The sequence below is a fragment of the Elgaria multicarinata genome, chromosome 16 (assembly GCF_023053635.1).
Source record: "Elgaria multicarinata webbii isolate HBS135686 ecotype San Diego chromosome 16, rElgMul1.1.pri, whole genome shotgun sequence".
NCBI lineage: Eukaryota > Metazoa > Chordata > Lepidosauria > Squamata > Anguidae > Elgaria > Elgaria multicarinata.
Window position 1 is genome coordinate 3,511,896 of NC_086186.1, and position 23,251 is coordinate 3,535,146.

Below are 23,251 nucleotides of genomic sequence, written 5' to 3' on the forward strand. Positions count from 1 at the left end.
ATTAGGCGAAGTGCAAACAGTCAATCCCAATCTTGTCTGAAGATGAAAGGGAAGAAACGATGAATTGACAGCATTTGGGGAGTTGTGAGGGGAGCGCAGTGGAGATTTTTCTATGCAGCACCCGCTTGCCAAGGCAACACGACACGTCAGCCCCTTTGAAACTCCTCGTCCCGCTAATTTCCCCCAGTTCACCATTCATGAAAGCTTCTGCACCGATTTCAAAAAGAACCAAATAACGACCCCAAGTGACCCTTGGAAGGTCACCTAAAAATAGAGCCCCACAGAAACAAACCGAATCAAAAGTACAATCGCTATTTCCAAGTATCCTTTTGATTTTAGAATACAAAAACATTAATCCCGCGGTTACCTCTACGCGCAGCATTTTTTAGAAAAAGTTAAACAAAGGCTCCGATACTTTGCGTCTGTGTGCGATTTCCCAAAAAAAAATAACTTCTGCTGCACCACAATTTAAATCCTTCCCCCACCTTTCTCTGTCTTTTCTCTTATTTTAAGCCATCACAGACTATCTACGCAGCACCTGAACTGTGCCAAGCAATTCACAGTCCTAATCTCATTTATTTTTACAGCGGAAGGGGAGGGGGGAGTATAATCTCCTTGATGGTTACCATGGTGTAATTCTAGATCAAGCCTGAGAAGAAGGAAAACTCCAAACGATAAAAGTTTGCTTTCCATTTTTCCTAGGAAATGTAAGTGTTGGGTGTTTTTTACTTTCTCGCTGTAAACAGTATCGTTGGGGAAACTGAAAGACCCTGTCTTGAAGAGGGAGGAGGAGGAGGAGGAGGAGGAGGAGGAGGAGGAGGAGGAGGAGGAGGAGGAGGCTTTCGCCGGGATGTTGTTCACGTCCCGTTTTTTCGCTTGCTCTTCGCAAATAGAGGCGCTTTCAATGCAGAGTTTGGTCGCAAGTGCTACAAGTTCCCTTTATTTGTGTAGTGTTTTAATTTTGCATACATTAAGAGATTTCAGGGGGGCTCAATGCTGCGGGGAAACAAGGTGCCCTGATTCTGAAGCCCCGCTGCTCAATCCCATAAGTATAGGCCTGGCTATTCAATAAGCTGGTACACTTCTCATGCTCAGAGAGGCGCCCTTGTCCGGACATAGAGAAAAAGTCATCCCAGCTAACAGATCCGGGTTGGGGGCCTCGGGGCAGGGGGGTGGGGTTGGCTTTAACACCCGGCCTGGTGCAAAAGGAGTGTCAGGCAGTCAGCAGGTACTAGAGGTTGTCGTACATCCTCAACGTCTTCTCCAGCTGTTGGCTGACTCTCTGGTAGAAGACAATCTGCTGCTTGAGGTAAGACTGCATCATCGTCTTGAAGTCCGAGATGCGCCTCTCGTGGAAGTGGTTCATTTCCGCCTGTAGGGCAAAGCCCACCACGCGGCAGCGCTTCCGGATCCCGTCCGCCTCGTCCTGGTCCATTTTCCCTTCGTCGCTCATCCGTTGGCTCTCCTTCACCTTGGCGAACGCACCTGCAGGGAGTGGGCGGGCAGAGAGGAAAGGTTACAGAGCTTTATGGAGAGCGCATGCACACACACACCCGTCAAAGGGCATCCCACCTCAAGCCCTAATCAGTATCCCAATCCAGCCTGCCTGGGATTCCAACCCAACCATCCGCGGTTCCTCATGTAGCCACATCCCCTCCCTAACCCGACCGCCAATTGTCCCATTTCCCAGGCCCTTGTGCAATTTTCCCACCAATCTAGAAAGTTTAAACTCCTCTCTCAAGGCTTAGTGATTGGCAGTAAGAGCTTTAAGCTATGATAGCCTGATACGGTTGGTAGTTTAGGCCCCTCCCCTTTTCCTTTGGCTCCACCCAGTACTCGGATATGGGTCCCGAGAGCTTCTACAAAAAGGAATTGGACCCTTGGACAAACAGAGGTCCATCATTCCTGCAAGACCTGCTACAAGCTAAGCAGGAGAGACAGGATAGGTTGCATTTATGCCGGTTTCCATTCAGAGAGGTTCCCCAGCAAAGTACCCTGGGAGACCCCCTCTGCCTGTGCTGGCGGGCCGTCCCGCTTGCTCCTCTAGCTGGAGGCAGTGGCTAAACCTGGAAAGCCGCCTGACATTTTAATTTCCCCCACAAAGCTCTGACGCAATGCTATATCAGGCGCTCTGGTCACTGTGGGAAAATCAAAATGTCAAGTGACTTCCTAGGCCCAGCGCTGCATCAGCCATAACTCCACTGCCAGAGGCGCCAGTGGGCTCTTCTGGAGCGCCGCTTGGGCTGGGTGCTATCACTGGCTCTGGTTCTGGTTCTGACTGAGCCGTGCCTGGGCTGCACCACTTCAGAATTGACATGGCCCCCTCCCTTCATGGAACGTTTCTTCATGGTAACAACACAAAAACAACAATTCCCTTCTAACAGAAAGCTAGCAAGGCGTTAGATTAGAGCTCTCCTTCCTGAAGACCTTGAGCCTGCTGCTTGCTCATTTGCTCGCTCTCCCTCACAGGGCTGTGGTGAAGATAAGTGAGACAAAGAGCATGCTACAGAAGCAAACAGAGAACACCCCACACATTTGATTTTAGGGGGAATCTGTCCTGTCCTGCAGGAGAATTCCTTCCTACTGGTATTGATCAGTCAGACTCCATACATGAGCCAACCTATCCCTCAGAGACTACCCTGGGGAAATGTTGATTGAAATGGATTTACCGCCTATTCACACTTCATATCTAGTCCCAACTTGCTCCTGCACACATACACTCATTTCCCATCAACCTCCCCTGGTCTCTGTGGGTTTATTTTCCACCAACCTCACCTGCTCTCCAGGCAGAATAACACCTGCAAAAGTGGAACTGAGGTCTGTCGTGTTGCAAACACCTTTGTAGAATTGTGTAGAGGAAACCAATTCACATGTGAGATTTCCAAAACTGAAAGTTGCAACTCAAAAGGTCTGCGGACTAAAATTTGCATCACGACATTGGCATTGTAAATTCCTCATTGGACCCCGCGAGGCATTTGTAGTACATTTTTCTTACGTAATTACGCAATGATAACGAGGAGCAGGTTGTTTGTATTAAAGTAGGCACAATTCCATCTTTAGTAGAGTGGTTTTGCTCAACCAGGCTACCAAAAATAAAAATAAAAATGCTTAGTTAAGCGCAGACACTCAAGACTGGGGGCACAACCCAGCCTTTTAACTTCATTTACCTGCCTTATAGGGTTGAGGTAAGGATGACATGACCTAATGTAATGTACGTCAAGCAGTTTCCATTCACTGCCACTTATCTGAATGCTAAATATCGTGATCGCTCCCTCTAATATTGAACTCAGGTGGTGAGTGCCCACAGAAAAAGAGTCAAAACTGGGCCTCTAAGGGAGGGTTTGGAAAGTATTTTTTAAAACAACCTCTAATTGTTCACAAACAAAAGAACAAGGACTGAACATGCTCACTGTCCACAGAATGTTCTGGGTGTTTATCCCTCTTACGCAAGGCCGATGCCTTATCTTATGCTAATAAAAACTGATTCAGTCAGGCCAACTTTCTGAGGTCCTCAGCTCCACATTCCAGCAGAGTAATGATTACCGTGCTATTTGCAATGGCCTTAACTCTCAGGGTTTCTTGCTTGTTCAGCTTCATTTTGCAACCAGAGTTTTGCAAAAGATCTATTCCATGTTTCTGCCTTGCTCTGGCTAGCTGTGGGGCAGTTTTGTTTGTAAGGCTCTAATGCAGCCTCCTTCAGATGTGTTAGAACCACAGTTCCTATCATCACCATACATGCTGGCTGGGGGTGATGGGTGCTGCCATTCAACATTTCTGGAGAGTGCCAGGTAGGTGAGGGCTGGCTGAAAATACTCACACTTGACAGCCAAATTCCACTGTTCCGAAACCAGTTTGCCAGGAGACCCCCAGTCCTGCAAACTGCTGTCGACAATTCAGTGTCTTTCTTAGTTATTCAAAACTGCAAACCTGGATTCCCCGACCTTCAGAGTTCACATTCCCTGCTCCCCAGTCTTGAGAAGTGAGTAGATGCATCTAGTCTTTAGTGGACATCCACGTAAATGTGCACCCAGACACACAAATATGCGTAGGTCTTTAGAAGTCAAATCTTTGGGTAGGCGATCGATGCATCTTGTCTACTGTATGCATGCATAAATGCATACATATATCCATGTGCCTGTGTAACCCATGCACATGCATTAAGGCACCATGCAATGCACAACTGACTATTTCAGAAATTACAGCTGCCAAGGACGAATTTGAATGGATAATAACACTCAAAGTCCTATTGTTATGGGTTTCCTACCAGATACCAGAGCATAGGACTATCAGCATGGATTGCTTCTTGGTAGGCAACCCGGAGCCCTCTAGAAGTTTTGGACTACAACTCCCATAATCCCTAACCATTGGCCATACTGACTGGAGTTTATGGGGGTTATAGTCCAAAATGGCCCCTCTCTGGAGATCTGCTGTCAAGCAGTGATTTGGCTGTTGATCTGAGAGTTTTAGCCGTCTGCCTCCACCTTTGCTCAGCTTGTATATTTGTATATAGAAGCAAAATATTGCCAAATACTGCAAGCCTTCAGTGACCAAACGAAAACAAACCCAAGTAAGCGCTGTGTCGCTGGAGTTCCTCACTGCTCAGAGAAGAACGGTGAATGTAACAATATATTTTCTACAGCCAGACTGTGGCATCAGCGGTAAAGTCCTTGCAGAAGGTCCCAGGTTCAAGCCCTGCCCAGGTAGGGCTGGAAAAACTCCTGCCTGAAACCCTGGAGAAATGCTGCTGCCAGTCAGTGTCAGCAATACTGGGCAAGATAGATCGATGGTCTGACTCAATGCACAGCAGGTCCCTATGTGCATAATACAGACGTGCCAACCCTCAGAGGTGGGGGCCCAATCCCACTCTCTGGGACTCTCCATATGGCCACGCCCCTTCCCCCAACCACTGAAAGTTTGGTGGATTCCCAGCTTTTGCTTCTAGAGCCTCCTCCTGCTCATTCTATCAAGTGGGTTTCTGGACACCTGCTTTCAGCTCCCTTTTATCCAAACCGCCTCCATCCTAAAACCCAGGACTCTTTGGGCTTTTAAGCCAGGGAGGGCCAGCTGTTGCCGAATGCATAAGCCCAAAGTGCAGTAGGCAAAGCCCTGCCACCAGCCACGTGCCACCAGCGCTGGATGGGCCCCGGCGACATGGGTTCTTGAGCAGGATCTACACTACTGACAACGGTTGGGGCCCAGGACACACGCCGGATACAGTTTTCAAAGTGACATATCCTAGGGTGACCCTATGAAAAAGAGGACCGGGCTTCTGTATCTTTCACTGTTGCATAGAAAAGGGAATTTCAGCAGGTGTCATTTACATATATGGAGAACGTGACAAAATTCCCCCTTCATTGCAACAGTTAAAGTGCAGGAGCTATACTAGAGTGACCAGATTTAAAAGAGGGCAGGGCTCTTGCCGCTTTAACGGTTGTGATGGAGAGGAAATTTCACCAGGTTCTCCATATATACAAATGACATCTGCTGAAATTTCCTTTTCAATACAACTGCTAAAGATACAGGAGCCCTGTCCTCCTTTTCATAGGATCGCCCTATATAACCTGCTTGGTGTAGATCTGGCCTTGGTTAGAGGTCGGACGGAGTGTGACAAGCACGCCCCCTCCTCTGCGACATTCCCAGGGTTATGGGAGACAGTGTCCCAATGTGGAAATGGTTCCCTGAAGCTAGAAAACGATTCATCTAATTCAAAGACTAGTAAGAGGCAGCTGGTTAGCCAGCCACTGTGGGAAACCGGGTGCTGAATTAGTTGGGTCTCATTCCATAGGGCTCTTCTTGAGGTCTTAAGACCTGAGCCCATGAGGAACAGAGGCAGTGATGCCAACCACTCAGCCGATGCCTCCCACTGATGCAAATGAAGAAACAACCTAGTTTTGGGCAATAAATAATTCAGGCCAACTACTTAATGCCCAAAGCGGCCACGGCAGAGAGCGCTCGCTTTCGCTGTGAGTCCTGCCACCCGCACAGTGGACTTACTCATGCATAAAATCGCATCCTCTGTGCACAAAAACGAGGGGCAACATTGCAAGAGTGCGGAATCCAGGTCATCGGCTCTTGTGCCCAATAAAATTTGATGAGTATTTCATGTCTATAATTAACTAGGTCCTGGATATTCGCCTCATCCTGGTATTGCTGAACTTGTACCTAAAGCTAAATCGTACCCTCTAACTGTATCTATTTGGCTGGAAGGAGATCAGCTTACCTGCTTTGGTATCAGCATTTGCAGCTTGGCTAATAGATAGTGTCTTTTTTCAAATTTTGAAATTATAGTATTGGGTGGTTAGACTTAAGCCTGCAAGTGAAAGCACAATCCTATGACACCAATGCAAATAACTCACAACTAAGTTTCTAACTACACAATACCTTAAATACATAAGGGAGGATTAAACCTTCCTCCCAGACTCCAATTTTCGAAAATCCCCCAACACACCCAGGTGCTCTACAAAAAGAAGTAAAGCTTCCATTGGTGCCAATGGAGGTTTTTTGTCTTTTTTTCTTTCGTTTAGCCCCTGTGTAGAGGAGACAATTTTGGAAAACAAAATCTCTCATACCTACTGGTGGTAATCTCAATCCAGACTGCAGCCTCTCTCTCTCACACACACACACACACACACACACACACACACACACTTGTGAATGAAAACAAAGGGACGTATCATGTAGTTTGACCCTCAGTAAAGATAAGATTGCAGACGTGCCATGCAATTCTAGGCATGTTTACCCAGAAATATGTTCCACCGTGTCTAATAGGGCTCCTTCCCCCAGTAAATGTATTTAGGATTGTAGCCTATGGGTGCAATCCTATGCATGTTTAGACAGAAAACAGCCTGACGACTCCCAGCGTGCCCCACCCATGAATCAAGTCTAACTGTGAAGGGAGCGGGGCAAAGAGAACCTTGTCCGTGAATAGAAGTGTCACCAACATGTGCTTGTTTTCTTCGATGAAACACTGGCAGATACATTGGCTGATCTGGTCTTTGCTTCCGTTTGCTCCTGGGGCTACACCCTTCCTGACCTGGTTTAATTCCTGGGCATCTGATCCCACTCTACCGTCTTCATTCTAGCTCTTGCGCCTTTAACGCTTTTGAAGCGATATGTACATGGGGACTTCGATGAGCTTTTTAAAATGAGTAACAGGCAGATCCTTGGACCAAAACCAAATTCACTCACCCCCAAAATCCCCATGTATACAAACTGAGTTTGCTTCTCAAATCCATCTCTGCCAGTCCAAGGGAGAACAAAATTATACATTCCAAAGGAAACAGTAACATGTCAAAAATAAAGTGTCTAGACAGACAAGGGATTGTGTAAGATTCTGCACACTCCAATGCTCTCTAAACATTTTTCCTAATGGGATGTGGCAACAGAATGTAGCCTTCCTTAAGGAAACCATGAGTCCTACACTCTGGTTTGGAAGCAAGCCTGTCCACGGTAGCCATGTGTCCTACTTTGCCGAGGAAAGTCCTCTCTTTGAAGATGCCCTCTCTTTGAAGGGCTGTCCAGTCAAAGGCCAGATAAAGGACCGTAAAAAGGGAGAGCCCAGGGACCTAAAAGCTGCCCATCAACGCTTAGCCCCTGGAGAGTAGACTGAGGAAGCCACACACGTCATTCGGTCACAGTCTTGCCACTGTGGTGCATTGTAGTTCTTTTAAAACATAATGGAAATATCCGTTTCCATCCCTAAGAGCTTGCAATGGAATGATTGATACTGGTAGATCATTCAAGGCAGAAGCAAACTTCGAACATAAAGTTACAATTCAACAGTGCCTCAGAGCATGAGCAGAAAGCATTTCTCCCAAAGCCCAGCCTGCCAGGCAGGTTTGAGGACACTTATAATGGTTCCACATTAGTACTTTAATATCAAATTGCTATGATTTGTTCACTCACTTTTTAAAGAGATCCTAAGAGTCTAAATTCTAAAAAATATCATCTGTTACTCTGTATTTATTGTGTCTTTCTTATCTACACACGTGGAAGTAAACCCCATTGGACTCGATGGGAATTACTCACACCTGCATAGACGTGTATAGAACTACGGTCTTAATTGCACCTGATTACTCAATTCCGGTTTCTCACCTGCGGGAGGAAGGATTTGCTTACTGGTTGCCCTTTGTATTTTCGTTTCTTTCTTTTATAGCAAAAACAATGCTATTTTTCGATTTTTAAAAATGGTCTGTCCCATCTGTTATCTTCAAAATACACCTCAGCAGGTGCAGTGTGTGAACTGGGAGGCTGAGTGAATGAACGGCACGGCGCCTTATGTTCATGTGAGCGCAATGACGCTACATGCATCTGCCCCCACACTCCCAAGATTTAACTTCTAAAAGCTGCTGGATGGCAGCTAAACCCTGAAGTACGATAATGCTAGGCATTCAGTCTAATTTTTTTTAAAAAATTAATTAATTGACAAGGCATTCCACAAAGATTTTTTAAAAGGAAGAGGGATAGGGATTTATCACAGAAAAATCAGGCTTGTGAGATCTACTTTGCTTTGAAAAGTTTTTAGTAGTATTAGTAGTATTTGGTTTAAATTATTGTACCCTGCCTTGATGGCACTTTTGTGAACCGCCCAGGGTGCTTCAGCTATTGAGCGGTATAAAAATGCAATAAATAATAATAATAATAATAATAATAATAATAATAATATAGCAAATAAAGCACCATATACATTGTTGTTGTTGTAATATTGAATAACAATCTGTGCCAGTTCTCTTAAGCATAAACCCCCATTTTACAGCTGGGCAATACTGAGGCTCAGAGGTATTCAACGTTTCCTCTGCAAATGACAGCAAACCTTTTGTTGTTGTTGCTGTTGCAAAACAACAGGGAGACCGGAACCCTTTGCTGATCCACTGCAAATCACCCAGAGATCTACCGGTAGATCCTAATTTACCTTCTGCCCACCCTCAATCTGCACCAAGCATTCCCAATAGACAGAAGTGTGTGTGTGTGTGTGTGTGTAGGGGGTATTTTTACCTAGACGCCTGTACCTGAATGCAGAAAATTGCATTTGGAAGCTGCTCTTTCGATACCGGATATCAGGACATATGGCCCACAGGTGTGGCCTTCAAAGGTTCTGCTTATGCTCTCTGCCCCATGCTACCCTTACACACCTACCCTCAGTCCTTCTCCACGGGCAGGGCTGGCGTCAAGGCTCCTGCTGACAGCCCGCACCCCATCAGGGGCTCATTCACAAGAGGTCCTGGAGTAGCTTCTTCTCCTCACCATGGCATCCTGCTTGTTCACCTGCCTCTTGCTCCAGTGGCCCAGACAATGGTGGTGGTCAGCAGGAGATGCCACGGCCTACTCACTCCCTGGCTCTCTGCCTGTCGAGCAAGCAAGTGGTAGCAAGGATGAGGACCAGCAAGAGCAGCTGGTGACAATGGGGTGGTGTTGAGAAGATGGACTCCCTGAGGGAGGGGCCCACTGAGGGCACCTTGCCCAAGGGCCCTCCAAACCCTGCAGCTGATACTGAGCTGGAGTCAAGGTGGAGCTTTGCCTTTTGGACTCAAGACACATTTCCTCTTTCACCTGCACTGATTCATACCTCTCCGAGAAGGGAGCGGGCCAAGTTACTCCAAACCACCTTTAATCCACAGGTGTGGCTTAGATGTGAAGGATGAATCACTATAGAGACAGACAGACACCGGAGCCGCGCACCGCCCGAGGTTCCCCCGGTTAAACGGAACACCACGTGGTTTACGCTCAACTTCACCTCCTCCTCTCACATAGCTCAGCGGTAGAGCAGCACATCCTTTGCATACAGAAGGTTCGATCCCCGGCATCCTCAGGTAGGGCTAGGAAAAACTACCTGAAACCTTGGAGAGCCGCTGCTGCCAGTCAGTGCCGACAACACAGGGCTAGATGGCTTCCTATGTTCAGAACTAACTTCTAAGTAAGCCTGCCTAGGATCGTACTGTAAAATCCGGTTAACTGGACGACAGCCATGTCTATATCTTCAAATGTTCTAATTCGAAGTGTCCCACGTGCATTATCTTTTGGTAATCCTTACAACAACCCTGTAAGGCAAGTCCATAGCACCTGCCTGAGATAACAGCTTCCCAAATCCGAAGCAAGGAATCTGGACCAGAGAACAACAGCTCCGCAAGACTCTCTCAAACCAGTTTGCAGAAAAGCAGCACCCACAATGCCCTGGGAAATGACCTCACCACCACCCCGCTCCAGCGCAGCAGAGCTCTGTAACAGCCTCGCCAGGCCTTGGCGCTGGGACTCAGCATTCTGCCAATGCTGCTGTGACAAGGACTCTGTGTAAGCAGGCATGTTGGCCCCATGAACCGTCCATCTCTGTGTTGACGTTTGGTCTTTTCTCGGTGCCTGGGCACCATGCCACCGAGATAAGACTGCCAAGCGCACTGGCACAGAAAAGACACTGGAGCACTGTTGCGCAAAGCAACCCACGTTTCCTTTAAGATGGGTTTGTATTCAAATCTGACCTTACGCTCTCTGTTGTTTGTTAGACTCCCTAGCAGGATGCTCAAAAGCTGCCTTAAAGCAGCGGAGATAGAATCATAGAATCATAGAATAGCAGAGTTGGAAGGGGCCTACAAGGCCATCGAGTCCAACCCCCTGCTCAATGCAGGAATCCACACTAAAGCATCCCCGACAGAAGGTTGTCCAGCTGCCTCTTGAATGCCTCTAGTGTAGGAGAGCCCACAACCTCCCTAGGTAACTGATTCCATTGTCGTACTGCTCTAACAGTCAGGAAGTTTTTCCTGATGTCCAGCTGGAATCCAACCCGTTATTCCGTGTCCTGCACTCTGAGATGATCAAGAAGAGATCCTGGCCCTCCTCTGTGTGACAACCTTTTAAGTATTTGAAGAGTGCTATCCTGTCTCCCCTCAATCTTCTCTTCTCCAGGCTAAACATGCCCAGTTCTTTCAGTCTCTCTTCATAGGGTTTTGTTTCCAGACCCCTGATCATCCTGGTTGCCCTCCTCTGAACACGCTCCAGCTTGTCTGCGTCCTTCTTGAAGTGAGGAGCCCAGAACTGGACGCAATACTCTAGATGAGGCCTAACCAGGGCCGAATAGAGAGGAACCAGTACCTCACGTGATTTGGAAGCTATACTTCTATTAATGCAGCTCAAAATAGCATTTGCCTTTCTTGCAGCCATATCACATTGTTGGCTCATATTCAGCTTGCGATCTACAACAATTCCAAGATCCTTATCGTTTGTAGTATTGCTGAGCCAAGTATCCCCCATCTTGTAACTGTGCCTTTGGTTTCTATTTCCTAGATTACTGGTCCATCTAGCCAAGGGCTCTACGCTGATTCTCTAAGGTCTCCAGCAGTGGTGCCATGGTCAGTTCTGAAGTGCAGGCGCTCACCGTGACAGCCCCCACAACACCGCCTGCAAGGAGAGTCCAAAAACGCAGGCAAGCAGCGCCTATCCATGTCAACAAACCAGTCCCAGGGGTTTTCATCCCCCTGCCCCCCAGGAACAGGACTTTTGTAAAGCGAATGGGTCTCCTCAATTGCCCATTCAGGACCAGGCCTTCCCAAAATACTTCATGTTACAACAAGGAACAATATATTGTTACTGGGGAAATTCATTCCCTCCTCATGAGGATTGCAGGCAGCTAAGCTCAGAGGGAACAGGGGGTTCTGGGCGGTGTTTGTACGGCAAATGAAGTCGGCACCCCTGATCATTAAAGAAGTGCTGGGGCTGCACCCCTGCAAACCCTGGTCTCAAGCTGAGAAGGGCTTTCCTCATCCTTTTAACTGGAGATGCCAGGGGGTGAAGGGCCCTCTAAGCGACAGACCCTTTCTGTCGCGCTGTTCCGATCCTATTTGTTTTATTCCGCATGACTTTTGGTAAAATCCAACATAAGTCCTACTTAAAGTTGCCCAATTGAAATGAATGGGAGTTAAGTCAGCCATGATTAACTGGAGTCCCATTTATTTCAATGCATCTACTCTAAGCAGGACTTGTGTTCGATTTTACCCTTTGTTTGTTCAGGAGCCGCTCTGAGAATCCTTTTCTAGATTCACAAGAGTTCAAGGCTTGGTGGAGAAGCAGGATTATAAATGTAATGTATTATGAAATCAATCAATTAATCAATCAATGACATTGCCACGAGAAATGTAATTAATTATGCAATCAATCAATGACATTGCCATGAGAAAGCAATGGGAGAAACCAAACGGAGCATAGAATTCAAGCTTCCAAGAGGTCTTGGCTTTGTTCAAACAAACAAAATGTGAAGTTTCTGGTCCTTGTGGACAATAGCTGCTGAAATCTCACAAGCCAGAGGCACATCTTTGGGGATGTGGCTTCACTGCCCTTCCCTTAACTAGCAAAATCAGAAAAAGTATGGAGAAATAAAAAAAAAATGCATAATTTAATCATGCAAGGTAAACAAAAACATGGAAATTAGTTTGATTTGTACCATTTACTCACACCGCAAATTTGGCCTATCTTGATATAGGATCGGAATTGCCTGGGTGCAAATTTTCAATGTGTGTGGACGTATGTCTGTGTGTGTTATATAACTATCTTTGGAAAGGTGATTTCAGAGGGAGATATCAGTTTGTAGTCACTTGTGCTAATTTTTATTGCACTGTAAGTAAATACACAAATACTGTGCTGTTGTTTTTACTGATTTTAATTTGTGCTAATTTATTATTGTTTTGTTGTGATTTGATATATCATGTTATTGTTTTTAAATTTTACTTGTGCATCATCCAAAGAGCTTCAGCTATTGGGTGGTCTAAAAGTGCAAAAAAAAAGTGAATAAATGAATATTAAGACACTACGTAGTTCACTGCTTACTACTTCCCTTGCTAGCAAAGTAGACTGTGAACTGCTGATAACAGATGGTAAGGACAATTGTGTTTTTCTTTTGTGTGCCGCTAACCAAGAGAACAAACACCTTCGTGGTTTTTAAACACCAGCCAACTTGGTACCAACATTCAGTTTAAGGGTGGAGTGGGGGGAGAGAGAGAGATTATAGGTTCTCACAGAATTATGCTTTTATCCTCCAAGGCAGATTTAAAAAGCAAATAAGGCCTCATGATCTCATTTCCATCCAACAGGTTCTATGACCTTAGCAGGTAGCAATAAAACTGCATCACTGGTCTTCCGTGTTCAAATTCCAGCATTGTTTAGAAGATTTCCGGGATCAAATTACTTACTCTCCATTGATAAGAGCTCTTACCCTGCTACACACTGATCCGATGCCCACAGTTGTTTCGGAAGGGAGATTTGTCCATGTTCCATATGTTTTGTAGACAAAGGAGAACATTATCTTTTTAAAAACATCCCACCCACGTATCCATCAGCAACAAGGCCCTTCTCCGCAGACTACTGCAGGGGCAGAATACTTAGTACCCTCCAGAAGTTTTGCACTAAAGTACAGGTTGAGTCTGGGTTGCCATTGAATCATGGGTTGTGGTTGAATCATGTTTTGTTGTGTTGTGTGAACCCAGCCATGCTAACAAACCATGGTTTGTTAACCACAAACAACCCATGAAGAGAACCCATGGTTTGTTGTTGGGTTGTGAACTGTGGGTTATCCATGGTTAACAAACTAAGGTTTATAAGCATGGCTGGATTCACAGAACAACAACAAGCCGTACTCTGGCTTGTCGTGTTGTGTGAACCAGGTCAATCTGCTGCAAATGGCCCCGGTGACAGCAATGGATTTTTGGCTGACCCACCTCTTGTCAGCCTGTAACCATCTGTGAGTGTCATTATCAATCATTCCATGCATTGTGTCTCTGCAAGTCTGTTCTGGCCGATGGCCAATAGGAAAATAACACAGAGCTGACTTTTAAAACAGTGCAGGGGAGGCAATTACAGAGTAAATGAATACAACAGACAAGAGCTGAGCCTTAGGGAGTTTGTTATGGGGGGTGGGGGAATGGCTCGGGATGTGATTCTTGGTATAACATACAGGGATCTTTTAAGAATGGCCCTCTTTTCATGCGTGAAATACTGTGGATGGCTGTGCTCTTCTTTTACAGCAGTCCAGCTGCCATGATTGGTACAGATGAGAGAGTGGTTAGGAACATTTCATTATAGAATCAACCTGCATTGTGGCTGAAAGGAAAAAGCACAGAGCGGTGGTTTTGCACCACACTGGCAACGGCACCGTTCCCGTCTATTTCCGAATTTCGGGGGGTGAGAGCCGTTGCTCATCTCAGGGATGGGCAGAAGGTAAATCTCCAGATTTTTGGACTTCAACTCCTAGATACCACTGCCAGCATGGCCAGCGGTCAGGAATGCTGGGAGCTGAAGTCCAAACATCTGGAAATCTACTTTCTCTCCACCCCTGGTTTACCTAGCCCAAAAGGCTTCACTCATACACAAGAGAGAAGTATCTGTAAGTCCAGGGGAACCTCAAGGTTTGTAGAAGTACCAAATAAAACGTGGAGAGCACATCTCATGCTGACATAGTGCGCCTGGAATCCTAAAGAGCAACACTCCACACTGTAACATGTGGTTGCATGCCCCATTTATTTATTTACTCTACATTAATGCCTCTGGTACATGCACTCAGTGCAGTCCTATGCAGGTTTACTCTGGAGACAGATCCACCATGTTCAATGGGACTTGGTTTCCAAGTAAAGTGTGTGCAAGTTTGCAGCCATAGAAAACTAGCCAGCCAGGGTGATGGCTAAGCTAGATTCCTTTTCCCTGACATGTTAGCTTTCTAGAAGGAAGGGATATTTTTGGTATCATGCAGGGTCTGAAATGGCAAAGCCCAGCCAGGGATTTACCATCTCAGAGAGATCTAGGTCACCATCTGCATGGCACAGGTATTCAGCCACATCATTTCTGATTCCACGACCTTCGCCCAGGCAAGAAAGCTGAACTTCTATTAATGCTCCAATGCTTTGTACCTGAACTGGATGAATTATACAACTTGCCTTAGGGCCCATCCTAAGATCACACTTGCAATTAATGAAGTGGCTTTAAGGGATAAGAGTTTAAGTTCATCCTAGGAACTCCTGCTCCTAAAGAAAGTTTCCATGGAATTTTTCTCTGGATCAGCAACGTCTTCTCTTTTTCTTCCTTATTCCCAGGATTCTCATAGGAAGCTGCCTTATTTGTCCATCTAGTCCAGGGTGGGCAACGTTGGGTCTTCCAGGGGCCCTTTTCACCCCCACCAAGCCCACACACACCAGCAGCAGCAGCTGCAGCAGTCCACATGCTGAGGGGTGCCAAGAAAAATATGCTAGTTTGCTGCCAATTTTCAGTAGCAAACCGCTACGGAAACTTAAAAAGGCCACGTTTCGCTTGAAAGCAGACAAGATCTGGCCATTACAGGCTTCTTTAGCAGTTTGCCACACAGGATTTTGGGGGGCACTGCAAACTTCAACAGCTCAGCAGTGGTGGGAGGTGGCAGGAGCCACACCAGGGGGCGGCAAGGGCTGCACGTTACCCATCCCTGATCTAGCCCCAAAATGCCTGCTCTGACTGGCAGCCTCTCTCCAGGGTCTCAGGGATAGAAGAGTCTTTGCCATCAAAGACTCTTTTATTCACTCAGTATTTTAACACTTAATTTTAACTTAAATTTAAATTATACTGTTTTAACTCTGTATTTTAACCTTATATCAATTTTGCTGCGTGGTTTTATCCTGGTTGTGCTTTTTATATTGTATTTTGTATTTGTATTTTTAACTTGTTGGTTGTTTTATGATGATTTTAATTTTTGTGAACCGCCCAGAGAGCTTCGGCTATTGGGCGGTATAAAAATGTAATAAATAAATAAAATAAATAATAAATCAACCCTTTTAGCTGGAGTTGCAGGGTATTGAACCAAGGTCCTCCTGCAGACAAAGCAGGAGGCTCAACCACCAGCTACGCCTCCTCCCCAATTCTCTGGCATCTCAGGCAAAGATGATTTGCAGGCCACCCTGGCTAGGGATTATGGGAGTTGTAGTCTGACAGGGAGTCACCGGGTCAAGGGGAAACTGATGCAGAGGATACTTCGTACGCCTGACAGAGTGGCTAGATCAGGGTCCTTAAAAGCTTGTGCCACCATAAATCTATTTGTTTTTAATGTGCTGGAAGGCTCTTTTGGGGGCTCTTCTACTGGAGATTCTGGGAACAGAACCTCATTTCTTGAACCCAAGAAAAGCGTGGAACCTGAACAACAATCCCTGCTCCGTCTTCCTTGAATTAAGCCCCTTAGAAAACTTCCCCTTGGAATATGTTGATGAGTGACCCAACCAATTGCCTGAGTTGTTGTTGTTGTAGTAATAATAATAATATAATCTACTGGAGAGTTAACACTGGATGTTCAGGAGGAACTAACTTTGACTGCAAACATCTCTGGCCTTGGCCCCTATCCTGACCACTGAGGTTCTGGCAAAGTGCATTTCCATAAGTGGCACTAAACATGCATTTCTCTCTGGAGTGTGTTTATGTTCTTAAGGCGAGATAGCAAGCCAGCCCTTCGCAAAACTGAAGATACATGCTGGTCCTCCGCACGTTTACTCAGAACTAAGTCCCATCGAATTCAGTGGGGCCTGCTCCCAAGTAAGTGTACACAGTACTGCAGCCGTAGATTGTTTGTTTTTCATTCTGACTAGAAGCCAGCTGCCAAATAATTCAAGTAAATATGCGAAATTTATTACCCACTGCAGCTTCTTTCCCCTCCCCCACCTCCATATTAGCCTTTTCTTGCTCCCTCTCCTATTGCTCGTTTCCTCACACCTCCTCCTCTTCCTCTCTCTTTCCTTAGGTTACAGTTTATCAGTCTATTGCACCCTTCCACCAACTACCGTGTCTGTAGACTTCTTTTTCCCCTCTGAGCTTCCTTTCCTCCTGGGATCGCTTTCCAGTTCTCTCCTCTCCTCCACAAAGCTACTCCTGTATCTTGGGACCGTGTGAGCTTTTAATCGCAGCCAGGCTTCCCCTTCGCTCACAGAAAATGGATTACAGCCTGAGCACTTGGAATGTTTGTGAACATTCCATGCCATCACAACAACTTCAGCAATTAGCGGCAGAGGCTTCAGCCACAAGCCCAATAAAAGGCAGGTTTACCAATGCAGACGAATGCAAAAACCAATCCTATACACACTTACCTGAAGCTGCAATACGTCTTACCTGAAGGTAAGACCTATTGAACTCAATGGAACTTTCACCTGAGTAGGTATGCATAGAACTCTACTGTCAGTGTCCCTTCTGAAAATGGTTCATATTCTCAGGGGACTGAGTTCGAATATCAACCACAACCCCTTTATTTATGTTCCTTGGGAGTTTCACCCACGTCCTGCCTCTGGCTGGCTGTTTGGCCCGGAGCAAGTGATTTGTGGCATCCGATTTTTCCTCCCAAGTGGCTTCTACTTTCAGGAAGTGTCAAACACTTTTATCAGTTAAAACCAAAAGGAGCCGAGGTCCATTTGCTATTGAAACATTTCTATTTTTAAGAAGACATCCTTTAAAAATAAGGCACGGTTGTGGTAACTCAATAACCTATCTTCACTCACTATTTCTTTAAATCAGGGCCAGGTCACCTGGTTGTCTTTAGATGTTTTGGACAGACACTCCCATCACCTGCAGATAGCACGGCCCAATGGTCAGGGATTAGCAGACTTGTAGTCCAACATATCTAGAGGTCATGGGGTTGTCTTCCTCTGTCGTAAATATTGATGGAGTTAAGAAACCCATTAGTCTGCCTGTTGTACTTTGGAAGCATAAATAAATAAAAATAGTATTGGTACAAAATATTGGTCCAGCCTGGCCCAAACTGGAGTCCTCCAGATGTATTGGTCTGCAGCTCCCATAATTCCCAGTCAGCATGTCTTAACGGTAACGAATGCTGAGAGTTGTAGCCCAAAACCAAAATGCATATTCTTCCCATTTACACCATGTATCCTTTTCCCTCTCCTGATCTCTCTCTCCTGCTGGCTTTTAGATTGTAATCTTCTCAGGGCAGGGACCTACACTCTTGTATTTTGTAAAGCTCCATGCATATTGATGGTGCTATGGACATTAACACCATCAGTGTGCTCGGTGAGCCAAAATGCATGGAGAGGCAGAGTGGTGTAATGGTTAGAGTGTTGGACTAGGACTTGGGAGATCTGAGTTTTATCCCCAACTGCCATAAAGCTCACTGGACTACTCTCAGCCTAACCCACCTCACAGGGTTGTTGTGAGGATGAAATGGAAGGAGGCAGATCAAATACTTGAAAGGTTGTCACACAGAGGAGGGCCAGGACCTCTTCTCGATCCTCCCAGAGTGCAGGACATGGAATTATGGGCTTAAGTGACAGGAAGCCAGATTCCAGCTGGACATCAGGAAAAACTTCCTGACTATTAGACAATGGAACCAGTTCCCTAGGAAGGTGGTGGGCTCTCCCACCCTAGAGGTTTTCAAGAGGCAGCTGGACAACCCTCTGTCAGGGATGCTTTAGGGTGGATTCCTGCACTGAGCAGGGGGTTGGACTCGATGGCCTTGTAGCCCCCTTCCTACTCTACTATTCTATGATTCTATGATATAAATGGAACTAATGAATAAATCCAAGCAATAACTAATAACTATCTCCACATACTGTGGGATGTTAGAAAGACTCCGGCGTTACCCTTGCCACGCCTACACCACCACCACTCTTCCAGGCCGCACGCACAGCCGCTTACCTTTCTGAAGATGGATGATGTCCGGGAAGTTGGAGAGGAGTCCTTGGTACAGGGAAAGCGTATCCAGCATGAGGAAAAGGTCATTCTTGGGCTGCTCTGCAAACATTTCCCCCACCGTCTCGTAGGTCTTGCCCGTGTGCGAGATGGCGCCATTGAGCGCATCGAAGCTGTAGGGCGGGTCCATCTGGAAAGACTGGCTGACGGCTTGGAAGGCGTTGCCCAGCTTCTGGAACTCTTTGCGGAAGCCCCCAGCGTGCTTCCGCGCCAGGTCGGAGGCCACGTTGGTCAGCTGCAGCACGCTGTCGTCCATCTTCTTGCTGAAGGCCTTGAACGTGTCCACTCGGTCCTCCACGTCCTGCAGGTCCTGGTGCTCCGTCGGGATCTGCAGCGTCAGCAGGAAACTGGCGCCCACCATCTCGTCCTTCTCCGCCCGCCGCTTGCCCATCTTCCACTGCTTGTCGTCCCCACAGGTGAGGAAGTGCTGGAAGCCCTCGTACTGGGAGAGGGTGGGGTGGCTGGTCATGTGGTCCATCCACAGGACCAGCCTCCGCTTGCGCTTCTCAATGAAGTCCTCCTCGAAGCGCCCCGTGGCCTGCTTCTCGGGCAGGTGTGGCACCGAGATGACCGTGAACTTGTGCAGCAGGCGGTTGTAGAGCCAGTCAAAGTGCTTGTAGCGCCGGTAGACAGCCGCGTTGCTGTTGCTGGGGGTCAGCCGGTAGGAGATGTAGCTCTTGATGCCCTTGAACTTGGTCTGCTTGGTGGGATCTTCCACGGAGCAGGCCAAAGGGTGCGGGTTGGACCTCCACTGGGGCCCCTTGGGGCCCATGTCAATATAATAGGCCTCCGCGATCTTGGACATCATGGGCACATCGCCCAAGATGAAGGCCTCCACCCCAGACCGGACAAAGCAGGAGAAGCGGTTGAGGTTCCGACCCACCACGCTGCCCCTTTTGGAAGAGCCGATGCTGTCCTGCCTCTCCAACGATGGCTTGGGACGGTAGCCCACGTTGTTCGGGTGGGAGTACGGCCCAGGGTAGGACAGGTTGGGAGACGGGTGCCCGTTGGTGCCGGGCCCACTCCGGGGCTCCTCCACCACTGTGGACCCATCGTCCCAGTCGTCCCAATCATCGTCATCGTCGTCTTCAAAGCTGCCCTGGTGGGAGACGCTGGTGCTTGTAGGGGGCATGTAGAAGGACGACCCGTTCCCAGGGGATCTGGCCGGACTGCTGGAATACTCTGTGTACGTCGAGGCGGCTCTGGACCGAAGGATCTCCACATAGGACGCGGGGAACAGGCCCGTCTCCCCACGGCTGTTGGTCCCTTGTAACCACCCATCCAAAGAGTTCTCGCTGAAGATCACCAGTTCCTCATTCTCCCTGATGCTAATTTCTTCCTTGTTTTCGCTCTGGAAGTTGTAAAGTGCTCTCGCTTTCATTGCCATCGCTGTTCCCTGCCACTCAACCAGCCACCAACAGGTAAAGGTCCTCCCACCAGCTCCTGGGATACTACTGCAGTCACTCCCAACAGGCAGTAAAACACAACAGCTCCCTTATGCCTTTGAGATTTGTAACAGCTTTGGGGAAACGGAGGGGAGATATCACAGGCTTTCCCTTGAAAGGAACAAAATAATTTATCTCTTTCTTACAAATCAGTGTTGAGGTTTAGACGTTCCGAAGTGTTTCACAGTCTTGCAGGCCGTGGCAAAGAACGACACGCTCAGGGCAAACCAAGCAGCATTTTTGACCCCTCGTTTTTAGGTTACGTGGGCTTCAGTCAGATTCGAGGATAACCAGAAAACTGTCATCCCGACGTCGTCGGATGTTATCTTGCAAACGAGTTATGCCTGAATGCTTTTCTTGTTACACTGAAATTATGCATAAAGATTAGCAACGTCCATCAGATGGGAGCCAACCAAGAGCTTTATGGTGGAATTTCCTTTTTATATATAAAGCGCTGGAGTCATCTTCCGTTAAAAGCAAAGCCCGTGTAATACATGATCACAGTGGTTTTAAAAAAAAATACCTTTAAAGGGGGGGGGGGGGTGTTGTGCATGTGCATATGGAGTAAAAACAAACAAACAGAAACCCCGTTGTTACTCTAGATCGAAAATGTTTTGTAAATTTGGGTAATCCGTTTTGGGTCCAATTCAAAATCCACACGCCTCCAGAGGGGTGGAGGAAAAATAAAAAGCTGCAAAACGATTCAAAACCCAACGGGTCACGCCTTAAGCCATGGAAGAAGACAAACATACACACAGCCCCTCCTTTTCTGCCAGGGCACACGCAAAGTTCACGTGGACTTCACCTGAAAAAGAAACGTTGATGAGAAGCGTAGGGCAGGAGAGGAGGGGGGGGGGGGACACAAGGATTTAAAATCCCAGGATTTAAAATCTTGGGAAAGGGAGAAACACAAACGGAGAGAAAACACACTAAACTCCCCCCCCCCGCCCAAAATAGATCTTTTTAAGTGCTGCGAAGTTATTCAGATCCACCAGCCCAGCATAAAATCGCTTTGGGGAGGCCAAGAGTTCTCCCTCTATACTGACTCCTTCCTTGGTCAGTTTCCACCCCTACCCCCACCCCCCGCTCTGAAACGCGCACAGATCAAAACAAATCCCCCCCTCCTCCCAGGAGCCAGGACTCCTATCAGCATCCTGGGCACATCCACCGCCGGGAAAGTCCACCCAATTCCTGCGCGTCCCTTTCAGCTTACCGCAAAACCGCAGAAAATCCGCTCGCCGGTGTCCAAACACCCCCGGGGGCGCCGGGACGGGGTGGGGTGGGGTGGAGAGAGAGAGAGAGAGAGGCGGCAGCGGCAGCAGCAGCAGCAGCAGCAGCAGCAGCACTAAATGAGCGAAGGCCAGATGGGGAGAAGCAGCCGGGCGAGCAACTCGCCGTATTCCTCCTGGGGAGGCCGGGCGCCTAACCTGGGGAAGTTTCCCTTGAGTTGCTGGGAGAGCAGCGTTGGGGAGGGGGTGCCAGGATGGAGACCCCCCCTCCCTTGGCGCGAGGCCGGGATAGCCGGGAGGGCGGCGGCGGCGGCGGCGTGGAGGCGCGACCCCGGGCCGCGGGCGGGCGGCAAGCGGGGGGTCCCCGGCCGGCGCGCCTCCGATCAAGCTGCGGGCGGGCAGAGCGCGGCGCCCCGGGGTCCCAGCCACCTTGCGCGTCCGGCCGGGCAGCCTCGGCTTCCTGCTGCTGCCGCCGCCGCCGCCGCCGCCGCTGCCGCTGCGCCTTCGCGGGGCTCCGTCTTGCCTCTCCCGGGGGCGACCGCCGGCGGGGGCTGCTCTGCCCGAGCCCCCGGGCTGCGCGTCTGGAAGCCGGCGGCGGCGCGCGTGGCCCGGGCGCGGCGCGCTCCTCGGGCACCTGGAGGGGCTGGAGGCGGGCAGCCGGGGGGCTCTCGGTGCGCACGTCCCCCCCGCTCTTCTTCGCGGGTCTGGCGCGGCGGGGGCGGGCGGGCTCGGCTAGCGGGCTGCCTCTGCCCGGCTGCTCGCTCCCTGCCCGGCCGCGCGTTCGTTGCGGGTCACGCCGCTGCCTGTTCCATGACGCAAAGGCGCCTTCTGGAGCGCCGAAAGTTTTGCAGAAAGCTGCTCCGGGCGAGGGAGAGCCGGAGAGCCCGCCCGGCGAGGGGCGGCGGGCGGGCGGGCGGGCGGCGGCTGCCCTCTACAGGCCGCCTGGCCTCTTCGGCTCGCCATGAGCGCCCCCGGCGCACGGCCCCGGCCCCCTCGGCCGAGCTCCGCCTAGGAACTGCCACTTCGTACTGCAGGGAGCAGGGCGTGGGGGGGGGGGACGCTCAGGTTGGAATGCGCTTCCGTACAAACGCCCGCCTGCAAGCAGAAATCTAGGGGCTCAGGGAAAGCGGGAAAGGGAAGTTTGGTTTTGTCGAGACTCTAACTATTCATGATTTGAGGTTTTAAAATGGATTTTTAACAAAATATAAATAGGCAGTGTGTGTTGTGTGTGTGTGCGTTTAAAGGATTCAACTATGCCCATAGCTAGACCTAGGGTTTATCCCTGGATCGTCCAGGGGTCAAACCTGTTCATCTAGGTGACACACAGGGGATCCAGTGCTCAGGCAGGGGCGAACCCTAGATGATCCCAGGATAAACCTTAGGTCTAGCTGTGGCCTATAATAAGATTATAAGGAGCCAACTTATTTTTATTTTATTGACACAGGGTTGGATCAGATTTTGTCATTATTATTATTATTTATGTAGCACCACCTATTAAATAGGTCTATTTATTATAGACCTATTAAAATCAATGGCCTTCAGTTAGGCCTGCCAGACTAACACATTTTGTTGGTTTCAATGGGTTCTACTCTATTTATTGACTAAGGATGGATCCAATCCAATATTTATCTATGGTTCAACAGCCAAGGTTCTCTGGGCCATACAGTAAAAAATTAAAACCATAAAAATGTAATAAAATACAAACATGAAGTCTAAACACAGCAAAGCCAGGAACTACCTAAATACTGAGAACTGAAGAAGAGGTATACTGGATCAACTCAAGGGTCCATCTAGTCCAGCATTCCAGCACCCTAGGATTGCGCTGTTAATGGTCTTCCGGTGGGGTGGGGTGCGTGCTTGTGTGTGTGTGTGTGTGTTTTAGACAGCCATGCTCTT

The 23,251-nt window shown here is 48.2% G+C and overlaps 1 protein-coding gene across 2 annotated transcripts; it reads right to left on the reverse strand.

Moving 5' to 3' along the window:
* Nucleotides 1-822: 822 nt before the first annotated feature.
* Nucleotides 823-21,642, reverse strand: SNX33 (sorting nexin 33). 2 transcript variants are annotated; one of them, XM_063142221.1, is made up of 3 exons: nucleotides 21,340-21,642; nucleotides 18,628-20,931; nucleotides 823-1,485 (listed from the first exon to the last, which is right to left on the reverse strand). In XM_063142221.1, exons 2-3 carry the CDS (start codon nucleotides 20,066-20,068, stop codon nucleotides 1,232-1,234), a joined length of 1,695 nt encoding a protein of 564 aa, XP_062998291.1. In that variant the 5' UTR covers nucleotides 20,069-20,931; nucleotides 21,340-21,642; the 3' UTR covers nucleotides 823-1,231. The 2 variants fall into 2 exon arrangements, with proteins under 2 accessions (XP_062998291.1, XP_062998292.1); XM_063142222.1 differs by having other exon boundaries at nucleotides 21,554-21,626.
* Between the last annotated feature and the right edge of the window lie 1,609 nt (nucleotides 21,643-23,251).

Bases quoted from the DNA above. Each gene is read 5' to 3' on its own strand.
- SNX33 (XM_063142221.1), bottom strand. From the start codon at position 20,068: ATGGCAATGAAAGCGAGAGCACTTTACAACTTCCAGAGCGAAAACAAG. The intron at 1,486-18,627 runs GTAAGCGGCTGT...CACTCCCTGCAG, and splicing joins CATCATCCATCTTCAGAAAG to GTGCGTTCGCCAAGGTGAAG.